This window comes from Octopus bimaculoides, chromosome 11 (genome assembly GCF_046866305.1).
Source record: "Octopus bimaculoides isolate indiv1 chromosome 11, ASM4686630v1, whole genome shotgun sequence".
Taxonomy (NCBI): Eukaryota; Metazoa; Mollusca; class Cephalopoda; order Octopoda; family Octopodidae; genus Octopus; species Octopus bimaculoides.
The window spans coordinates 8,168,948-8,180,824 of NC_142938.1; the positions used below are offsets into that span (position 1 = coordinate 8,168,948).

General features: G+C 34.3%; 1 protein-coding gene across 23 annotated transcripts in view; it reads left to right on the forward strand.

The window, feature by feature from the left end:
* The window catches only part of LOC106880892 (uncharacterized), a 225,556-nt gene extending 214,471 nt beyond the window's left edge, over nt 1–11,085 (forward strand). For 11 of the 23 annotated variants that reach the window (XM_089359376.1, XM_089359373.1, XM_089359372.1 and 8 more), the window contains one exon: nt 8,971–11,085. Coding sequence is in view for 15 of the 23 variants with exons in the window: in XM_089359369.1 (XP_089215495.1) it covers nt 8,971–9,154 (184 nt within the window). In the remaining 8 variants the exon portion in view is untranslated. The remainder of the gene's footprint in view (nt 1–8,970) is intronic. The other 12 variants (XR_016243579.1, XM_089359363.1, XM_089359364.1 and 9 more) reach the window with 2 other exon arrangements.
* The last annotated feature ends 792 nt before the right edge of the window (nt 11,086–11,877 follow it).

Below are 11,877 nucleotides of genomic sequence, written 5' to 3' on the forward strand. Positions count from 1 at the left end.
TCTTTCTCTCATTTATTTTGTATGAAAGTGTGTATGTCTGCTTGCTTATAATTAATGTTTGGTTTCATAATGAGATAAAAATAAATAGACTAAATTATAGATAATGAAGATAATTCCAGGTTTTAAGCACAGTGTGGAATGTGGAATGTAGAAGGCTGTTGTCTTTACAGTTCGCTGTGTGAACATTTTTTATTAAGGTGTCATCTAGTATATATATTTCTCAACTATAATTCTAGATATTTTTCAGAAACAATTTAAGGCTACATTGTTGGTTGTAAACAAGCATCATCATCACACAAGTGAGGTAGTTTGCTTCCAGTTGTCTGCGAAAAACATGTCTGGCCATGGGAGAAATATTGCCTAACTTGTAAACAGGTGAGGGTTGGTGACAGGAAGGGCATCCAGTCGTAGAAAATATAATTTTAATGTCCACTTTTCCATGCTTTCATGGGTTGGACAGAATTTGTTGAGGCAGATTTTTTACAGCCAGATGCCCCCTCGCCAACCCTCACTTGTTTCCATGTACAGTGCTATTCCTCATAACCACACGTATTTGGAAACAAACGGTACCATTTGCCTGATGGTGATGCTTGTTTTCTTTTAGGCAGGGAGACAGTAACACACACACACATATATGTGTGTGTGATGGGCTCTTTTAGTTTCTGTCTACCAAATCTGCTTGCAAGGCTTTGGTCAGCTTATGTAATGCAGCGTGAAAATTTTAATTTTAATGTATTAATTGAATTATATTTTGTATATAATTATTTACAATATGTATTTTGAACCCACTCTTCGATTTAAAGGTTTGTTTAAATGGGTGTTGTTTAAGTTAACCTTTCAAAGAAGCCTTTCTACAAATTTCCTCAAATCATGCAAAGCAAACAGTATGGAAATCTTATTATATACAGACTGACAAGCAAACAGATTTTTTTATTTTCTTTTTGTCTATTTGTTTCAGTCACTGCACTGCAGCCATGAAGGGTCACTGCTTTTAATGAATTCTTAGTCGAATAAATCAAACTCTGGACTTTTTTTTTGTTTTTAAAGCTCTGTACTTATTCTGTTGGTTCTCTTTTGCTGAACCGCTAAGTTATGGGGGTGTAAACACACCTAATATATACGACGGGCTTCTTTCAGTTTCCGTCTACCAAATCCATTCACAAGGCTATAGTCGGCCCAAGGCTACAGTAGAAGACGCTTGCTCAAAGTGCCTCGCAGTGGGACCGAACCAGAAACCATGTGGTTGGTAAGCAAGCTTCTTACCACACAGCCACACCTGCGTCTATATGCATATTTTATGTCACTAACATCTTGCTGAAATATTGTTTTTTCCCAAAATAGATTCTCCTATTACATTATTATATTTCTGTTATTATGAAACTTCTTAATTCCGATCAGCTGACTGCCCTTACAATATCTTTATGGTAGCAGCTCTAGCATGCATACAGCCTTAAAGAACATTAGCTGCGAGAAGCAAAATTATTTGGTGCTTCTGTTTCTTTATTCAACCAACAAGAAATGAGAACTTATATAAAGCGAATATATTAATGAAAACAAGCAAAAATAAGTGCAGTGAACTTAAGAAAGGTCCGTCGGTTTTAATTTCGTTTTGTTAACGATATCATGAAACTGGAGTCTAATAATAAATACACCCAGGTTGTGATTTAGTTTTATTGTAGACATGTGGAGTGTACTGCTTAGTGTAATGTGAGGCTTATTTCATGAGAGTAGGTAGGTGCAGCGTGCCCCAGTCATACTGGTGTGGTGAAACCTAGTTTAAACGGTTTATATAAAAAGAACGTGGTGTAAGTTACATCTATGACTTTGAGACATTTCCAACTTGTAAGTGGGTTGTGCAGAAGGGAGAGAACTCTTATGGCTCGGCAATGAAGGGGGTGGGATTTCGGGATGTCATAATCATCGTCTTGTATAATATTTCCCGATTTCTTAGCTTACACTAACCGTGCCATCAAACGTTTTTATTAATCTGACAGTTTTAACTGTGATGGTTGTGCTTTAGACTAAGACAGCGAGCTGGCAGGATCTGTAGCACGCCGGACAAAATGCATAACGGCATTTCGTCCGTCTTTAGCTTTCTGGGTTCAAATTCCGCCGAAGTCGATTTTGCCTTTCATCCTTTCGAGACCGATGTAATCGGACTTATCCCCTTGCCACGAAATTTCAGACCGTGTTCTTAAAGCAGAATTATTATGCTTTAGATTTTCGACACTTATGTTCTCAGTTCAGATTTCGTCAAGATCGACTTCGCCTTTTCGTCCTTACACCTCCTAAATTTACTGGTCAAAATTCAAAACCGTTAGTATACTTTAAATTTAGGCTGTGTCGTTCGTAGGCTTAGAGGAATTTTTGTTTTTTTTGTTTGTTTTTCTTTTTCTTTTTTTAAATAAAATGTTGAATTGTGATAAAAATCAAATACGAACACCATTGCTGTGTTCATAGGAAGGGTTTAAAGAGGAGAGCGATTCCGCTTATCTGACTGTTTACACATTTCATTAGGCATCTTAGGTTCCTTCAAGTATGTGATGCTTAGCTTGTCAAAATTGTCTCTGGGATAGGTTCACAATTTTGCTTTGATGAGAACACTTGTGATAGATCAAATTATGACACTCCTAAAGCATTTTAGCATTAAATTAGGAAGAGTCCTTTTAGAACAATTTACAGACTTGACAGCTGCTAATTGACTAAGAAAATATTTAGAAAATATTTTTTTCACTTGAATCTTTTCATTGTAATTTTTTTTCGATGTTAAAGACACATTTTTATCATTACTAATATCCAGCTAAGTAAACATGTATGAATCATAAACATGTTATGGCTGTATCGTATTATTTTAGTTAACGGTTGATATCTTTTTCTTTTTTCTTTTTTTTTCCATCTTTTACTTGTTTCAGTCATTGGACTGCAGCCATGCTGGGGCATCGCCTTGGAAGGTTTAGTCAAACATATCAACCCTCATTACTTTATATATATATATATATAGCTTGGTATTTATTCTATCAGCCTCTTTTGCTAAACTGCACAAAAGTTACTGGGACATAAACAAACCAACACCAGTTGTCCAGCAATGGTGGGTTGGAAAACAACCACACCTGCACACACACACGTGTGTGTGTGTGTGATGGGCTTCCACACAGTTTCTGTGTACCAAATTTGCTCCGAAAGTATTGGTTAGCTCAGGGTAGTAAAACACATTTGCCCAAGGTGCTGTGCAGTAGGACTGAACTCAAAACCACACGGTTGCAAAGCAAGCTGCTTAACCACACAGCCATGCTTGTGTTTGTTGCCATGGAGCATCAGGGTTTTCTTTTCATCATGCTTTTATCTAAGTCTGTTTCATATTCATTAATATTGATGCTAAAGATAGGGTTTTGTGAATTACCGAGCATATACAAAAAAAAAGAATGAGTGAGTTAGGGGTTTATTGTTTTAAAGGAGTGAAGTGAGAAACTAGACATTCGGGGACTCAAACTCCTTCTGGATAGGTAGCAGTTCTTAAACACTGCGATACCGGTACATTTTTAGCAGATGGAAAATATAATCAATGTAGGGTAAAATCATAGAATGACACTATTTGTATCTGTTGTTAATGACAATTGCTGTAATGTGCATCTGGTGGAGGCACAATGGCCCAGTGGTTAGGGCAGTGGACTCGCGGTCATAGGATCGCGGTTTCGATTCCCAGACCAGGCATTGTGAGTGTTTATTGAGTGAAAACACCTAAAGTTCCACGAGGCTCCGGCAGGGGATGGTGGCAAACCCTGCTGTACTCTTCCACCACAACTTTCTCTCACTCTTACTTCCTGTTTCTGTTGTGCCTGTAATTCAAAGGGTCAGCCTTGTCACACTGTGTCACGCTGAATATCCCCGAGAACTACGTTAAGGGTACACGTGCCTGTGGAGTGTTCAACCACTTGCACGTTAATTTCACGAGCAGGTTGTTCCATTGATCGGATCAACTGGAACCCTCGACGTCGTAAGCGATGGAGTGCCAACACAACACACACACAATGTGCATCTGAAAGACCAATTCTATAACAACAGATGAAATCCATGATTTTAGAAAAGACTTGCACAGCGGACAAATATGGCTTGGAAACTGTGCTGTAGATCAGATATATTGTAACAAAATCTGAGCTGAGAAGACATGGAAGAAAGGAAGTATGTACATACAAAGAATTATGTTGTAAAGTTTTGGCAATATCTTGTATTTAGAATAAGGAGGATATTGAGAGATTCAAATTACAAGACCATTTTCCAAAATACACAGGATTCTAATGAGGCCAGTTACATAGTTTCCATGATGTACAAATAACCGAGTTGGCAACATTCTCCCTGGAAGGGATGCCAGTCTGTTGCAGGGTTACTCATTTACATCTGAATGAACTGGAGTATTGTGAAATGCAATGTTTTGCTTATGAACGTAACACATCACCTTGTCCACGACTCTGCAGTCGTGAACACAACACTCTGACCATTAAGCTATACATTAAAAAAAAAAATGAATAAGATTTGGAGTTTAACAAAGGGAGTCTACTCTGCATGTAGCTGCTCGAAGTACCAACCGTAGAAATTATTCAAATAAGGAAGTTTGAATTTGTGCTAGGATGTAAAACCTCAGATTCCAGTTTCCTGGTGATACAGTTGTGCCAAAAAAAAAAAATAAATAATAATAACATATATTACATTTGGTCAACATTGATTGGCTCCTGTGTTCTGTAGTTCAGTGGTTGGTAATGACAGATAGATGAAGATAGATAGAGGGTTTGTAAGCACTGCTTATTGTCTTCTGTACATCATATATGAGAGAGCTAAAGGTAGGGTTTACATGAGCAATACATGAATAAAATAAAATTCGGTCTACAGCCTGTTCCACTCTGTTAAACAATAAGACTATGCACCATTAATTTTTGTATACAATCTTTTTTATTTTGTTTTATTTATTTTCTTTTTGTAAATAATACAAAACTGGAAATGTAGAAAAGAGTTTGAAATGAAATTCATGGTGGTTAGTAAATCATAGAAGAATATTGAAAGCAGGACGATTTTATTGATATGGTTATGATGAGTAGATGCTAATTCAATATTGGGGAGTGTGCAATAGGATTCCTGACTGGTTGATGCAGGATTGGTACTCAAAGCTTACAGATACACAGTTTTGAGAGCATATAATTTAGAAATGTATACCTGAGTGTCAAGAGCATCTTCTAGTGTGTACAGCATAGAAAAGTATGTGTAAGGTGAATGGATGATGACGAGTTTGTAATAGAGTAGAGATGAAATAGATCTAGATTCAGAATAAAGTATTTAGGAAGATGTTATATTGCTGACGCATCTAACTTATGTTAGCCTCTTGTTAGGTGGGCATTAAATCAGAGCTTAAGGTGACAGGGTATGAGATGACATAAATACTATTTTATCATTTTCTTTCAAAAGTTACTATGGATAATGTAACATTTGTATCTAATTAATCTATTACATGTCATTTTAATCATACAGGTGACTTCTAATCACTTTTTTTAAATAACATGTTTTATATTTTCATCTTAATAAATAGCTAATGTTTTCAATACATCTCTCATCTCTTTAAGTACCATTTCATCAAAAGCAGCTCATCAAGGAAAATTTCTTTACATTTTTTTTTTATCATTAACCATTCTTATGCAAATAATGCTTTAATGCTTTCTCTTTTTCTTCTTTTTACCTTCTTTTTTTTTTCCATCATAATATTTTCCAGTGATGTTTTCCTACTCATAATTCCTAAATTTTTTTTTCCTCTATCCTTTATCATGCTATAGCAATTCCATTCTACATTCAGTTCTCACCAGAGCTCCTCCAAATAATCTTATCATTGACAGTTGTGTATGGTGTCTTCTGTCTTCATCTTTGCAATGTTTTTTTATCCATGATCACCATTATAATGCACTGACAACATGAAAAGTGTGTGTATGTGTTTTGTTCACTCAAACCAGCTATCTTTAAGTGTTAGAAACCAGTCTCTATTTCCAGTATCATCTCAGCCATTTATCATAAATTAAAACACTTTAAAAAAAAAGGCTCAATTGGTAATTTTCTAATTAAAGCTTCTACTGCTAAAATACAAAACCTTTTGGGGCATTTTGGGTCTCTCTGTTCTCAGTAAATTTAGTGGGGATTTAATACTGAATTGTTATCTCTTAAACAGAACCAAATTGTGCAATCGTCATGTGTGTCGCTTGTACAGGTTTCCTTTAGATCTTATTACTGCAGAAAAGTTTGATGATGTGTGTTATGTATATAATATAGTATGGTATGTACAGCTGTTACTCACAAGCAAATATAGTTTGGTACCATGTACCATGCTTTCATTGATTTATGTCTGGTGCTTATATAGTTGCAAGTAAACAGTTTCTTACATTTGATCCCATCCCTCAGTATATCCAGAATGTGATGACTGCGGAGGGGGAGGGGGTGGCTGCTCCAGCATCCAGCTTGGTCTTATTTACAAGTAAGTAGATTGGAGTAATCTGAAATGAAGTGCTTTGCTCTTTGACTCGAACACTGACTGGTCCGAGGATTGAACCCATGGCCTCCTGACAATGACCACTTTGCTACATGCCTTCAAGCTCTGTGTGTGTGTGTGTGTGTGTGTACATCCACATGCATATTGATGCATGCATGATGCATTTAACCCTTTAGCATTCAGGTTACTCTGACAAATGTAAAGCTTATTAATCATGTATTATCTCATAGCTTTGGGATTTCCATAATGTGATTGTATAATTTTAGAATGACATTGTAGAGCAGGCATGAGAGGCCAGATCTGGTTGGTTTAAATGCTATAGGGCTGATGTATATGGTGTGTGTGTATATAAAGTATCTACATTAACATTTATAATGTGTGCATAATTGTATTTTTAAGTGCGTGTAGTCCTGTTTAAAGTACCAAGGATTACTTTTTCAAACCACAATGTTATTTAATTGACCTGTTGGCTGTCTATATATATATAGCCACCATGAAGTGAAAAGAAACAACTGCTATTCTCAAAATCATAGTGTGATTGTTGAAGAGGACTGTTGCTCAGCTGTCATCAGTAGTGGGGGGGTTTTTGGTGGATGTGCGGTTAAAAAGAATTCCTGAGGAAGAATTTAGACATTTTTCATCAGTTTAGAATTAGTTCTCTCTCTTTCTCTCTATCTATTTGATTGGAACCAGGCGGCAAATGATAGGGGCCCCGCATACATGTGTGTGTGTGGGCATGTTTGTATTATTATTATTATTATTATTATTATTATTATTAAGGTTGCTAGCAGAATAGCGCGCCAGACAAAATGCTTAGCAGTATTTTGCCTGTCACTACATTCTGTCTCCAAGTTCCGCCGAGGTCGACTTTGCCTTTCATCCTTTCTGGGTCAATAAATTAAGTACCATCTGCTCATAGGGAAATATTACCTTACTTGTAAACAGGTGAGCGCTGGTAGCAGCTGGAAAGGCATGTAGATGTTAAAATGATGGTAATAAAAGATGATGATGTATGTGTATCTGCATCTGTGTGTGTGTGTGTATAAGTTAAATAAATGTTATTTTACTAGTTCTAATCACTTGCCTGTAGTATTCCCATTACATATAAATATTCTGTTGATTTTGCATCATATGTCATCCTTCATCGTTAATAATTGTTTTATTGTATGCTAAGAGTGGCTGTGTGGTAAGTAGCTTGCTTACCAACCACATGGTTCTGGGTTCATTCCCACTGCGTGGCACCTTGGGCAAGTGTCTTCTACTATAGCCTCGGGCCGACCAAAGCCTTGTGAGTGGATTTGGTAGATGGAAACTGAAAGAAGCCCGTCGTATATATGTGTATGTGTGTGTCTGTGTTTGTCCCCCCAACATTGCTTGATGACCAATGCTGGTGTGTTTACGTCCCCGTCACTTAGCGGTTCGGCAAAAAGAGACCGATAGAATAAGTACTAGGCTTACAAAGAATAAGTCCTGGCGTCGATTTGCTCGACTAAATGCGGTGCTCCAGCATGGCCATAGTCAAATGATGTAACAAGTAAAAGAGTAGATGCATAAGAAAAATTTTGAAACTGAGCTTCCATAGAACCCTTGCAATCAGCTCCTGCAGCTTTCTTTGACCCGGTTAATGAACCGACCCCAGTTCTAATTTCTAACTGATTCTGCGAAGGAGAAATTCAAATCAATTGGTAAAACTTAGCGTATTTAGCCTAAAATATATCTCTGCTATTTTTTTTAATGAAGCCATAAATAGGTAGTTTCTGTTTACATTTTTTTTGCAGAAATCAGTGCAATTGAATTAGAGAGAGAAATTAATTACATAAACCATTTTTATTCCAGTAGAATTACATGCCTAGAACCCCAACATATTCCATTCGAGATTTCTAAAAAAAAAAATTTTTTTTTAAAAAATGAAATGACTGCAATACAGGACCTCCTCTTGTTGAATTTGTTCCTGATTTCGATTTTTTTTTTCTTTTCTTTTTTTTTTTTTTTTTTTTTTTTTTTTGCCTTTTAACCTTGATTATCGTTATTTGAAATATGATATGGTGAACAACAATTGTTTTCGTTGCATTATTCAATCTGATTTTGGAATATAAAGACAGGATGAAAACACCAAATGTGTGTAATTTCTAATCAATATATTTTGATGCTGCCATTTAGTCTGAAAAAAAATATATATATTTGCAAAGCTGTTTCTTGAAAAGTTTTTTTGATAAATTATCCTCTTATTTCATCACATGATCCTTTATTCTGTTGTTAGAATTTTTTTTTTTTTTTTCCCCCCCCATATAAATCTATAATTTTAATCCTATTACACATTAAATGACCCTAAATCAATCATTGTTATATGATTTGTGTTTATTGCTCTCATTTTGTAAATTCTAATGCAATTTTTGTTTTTTCCTCTTTTTTTTTCTTTTCTTTTTTTTTTTTACCTGTTATATTTCCAGCCCAGCAAAGTTCGCCGTTAATCAGGGTATCATGTACTGCACACCTCACTTCAAGCAGCTTTTTGCACAGAAGGGCAACTATGATGAGGGATTTGGAAGACAGCAGCACAAGAAACGTTGGCTTAGTGAACCAAACCTAGCTGGTCGGAACCAAGGGCCAGAAGAGACATCCTGTCAGAGTTAGCTACAGCTGTAAATTCTATCCTGTTTCTTTCACTTCTGCAGTGACATTAACAGTTTTTCAACCAAAACAGAGCATCAAAATAGTATTTTCCCAACAATTACTAGGACTGGGCTCATTTTCTTTTTTTTTTTTTTTATTCCTTCCCCCCACCCCTACCCCCACCTTTTTTTTTTTTTTCCTCTCTTTTGTTTTCAAACTATTGTTTGAAAATTTAGTCAGACTGAGAATTTCATGTGATTTATTATTACCTTCTAAATAGAACAAATTTAAAACAAGATTTCTTCCAATGCTGCCTCCATGACAGAACAAAAAAAAAAAAAAAACCTTGCCCATTCTTCTTCACGAACAAACTATTTTTAAATTCTTTATTTATTTTGCTCAATATTTATCCTAATTGCAAGGTGCTACAGTCTTCTTTTTTTTTTCTCTCTTTTTTTTTTAATATTATAATTATTATTTTCTCTCGTCAAAACCCTTGCTTTTTGCAGACAGTTTCTCTCTGTAATAGTCTACACTACTAAAACTAAAGTCTTTCTTTCTTTCTTTCAATATTACAAGCAGTAAAATTAGAGATGTTTTCAACCTTGTGTCCTTTTTATGAACTTGATATTATCAACTTAGGTTGCACATTTTTAATGATTAACACCAGTTATCTAATTTAAATGTTTTATTATAGATATTTTCCAGAAATATTTGAGTAGATAACTTCTTCCTGTTATTCATTAGATGCCAAATCTAATTGTTATATAATTACCTGTAAAATAAACAACATCCATGAAAGAAATACTTAAACCTTTTAAACTTATCCTTTTTTTAATGAAGTAATAATAATAATAATAATAATAATAATAATAATAATCCGTATGTTATTTTTAACACAGTTCTTCTCCCTTGGCTATGTCAACGACTATACTTGAGTAGTATTTCCTATGTCACTCCATTTGGTTCTGATAAAAATGTTTGCCCTGCCAATGCGCACAGCTGATAAAATATTACCATCTTGGCTTTTTTTACAAAAAAAAAAAACAAACAAACAATCACATTAACGAAAGAATACTTAGAGTACATTTAAGCAAAATCTTTTGTCACACATTCTCACTGAACATACATACACTAGCTTTTTGAGTCTTTGCCCTTTTTATGTTAATTATTTACATTTCATTATTTTGCAAAAAAAAAAATTTGTATCATTTTTGCTGCTCAGCTTCTCTGAAGCAAACACACAATCGTATCAATTGACTTTTGAAATTTTAACCTTGACAAGTATTAATAAAGCTAAACTGCTACAAACGTTGGCAGCCTGAACTAGACATGTCATGTGACTGCTCTGCTTTCTCTATCTGCCTTTCTGTTTCTTTTTTGTTTTAGTTGTTTGGGGTTGTTTTTTTTTTTGTTTTTTTTTCCTCCAAATTGTTGTCTATATTTTACTTGTTTCTCCTCTCTATCTGCAGCTGCAATATCAATGCTAAATGTTTGTTGTCTTCATGCCAATAGCATCTATGTTTCTTGTACTCAACATTTTAATAGTTTGCATATTTAAGACATGAAAAAAAAAAACAAAAAAAAAAACTTAAATTTCCAAAAATATTTTTTTTAAATGTAAAAAAAAAAAATTTAAAAAACATATATATATATATATACATACATATATATACCTTTCTATCATGATGTACTCACAATCTGATAACTGAAGCAGATAATGACTGCTGTACTTCGAATTCTTCACAGAGGCCTGAGTCCCTGATGGTTCTCAACAGATAAAATTTCTTTTATTCTACTTAACAAAAATGTCACTGATTAATGCTTGAGCTGCTATGTACTTTGTTATTTAGGTCACTGGCACTCTGTAGATGTTCCCTGGCTGCTGGAATCACCATAATCACAGTATTTTATTACGTGTTTAATAAAGAAACGAATCTTTGAAACATAAATCTTGTATTATCTATTATTATTAAGTTTGCATGTAAAATACAAAAGATATGGATATGCGTCTTTTTTTCTTCTTCTTTTTTTTCCTTTTCTTTTAATTTGTGCCAAATTTACTCCATAGACTTCTCTGTCGCCTATTGAAATCATAGTCTTTTTACTGATGTATGTTATGTATGTCTTGTCTTTTGGCTAGAAAATTGACATAGATACTATAAATGTCCAAGGAAGAGGAACAGCAGTTGCCAGTTCCATTTTCCATGTCTTCCATCTCTAGTGGTGTTGACGCCACTTTGAAATTATAATAATGGCAATGGCTTTTAGCACGTCTGGACGTTGCAAGAATTATTCAACCATTTTAAAATTCACTGCTGCCAACTATATCATATAATTTTATTGGACTATTTCTTTCACACACTATATATATATATATATATATATATATATATATATATATATATTCTTTCTTTTCTTACACCAAATTATCTAGCTAAACACTTTTTTCCTTTTTTTTATGTATTTGAAATAAAGAAATTTATTAGACTATTCCTATTACTATCATTATTGTTATTATTATTATCATTATTATTATTATTATTATTCAAAACAACACATGGACTAAGACTTCTCGATTGCCAATGCAACTGGTCAATTCAAAAGTGATGGTGCTACAAAAAGATTTCGGTTGACAAATAATACTCATAAGTCTTTTTAAATTGTCTTTTTTTTCCTTTTATAGTTGGCAGCAAACTAACACACTAATAATATCCAAAGAAGACTGAATTCTTTTACAATTC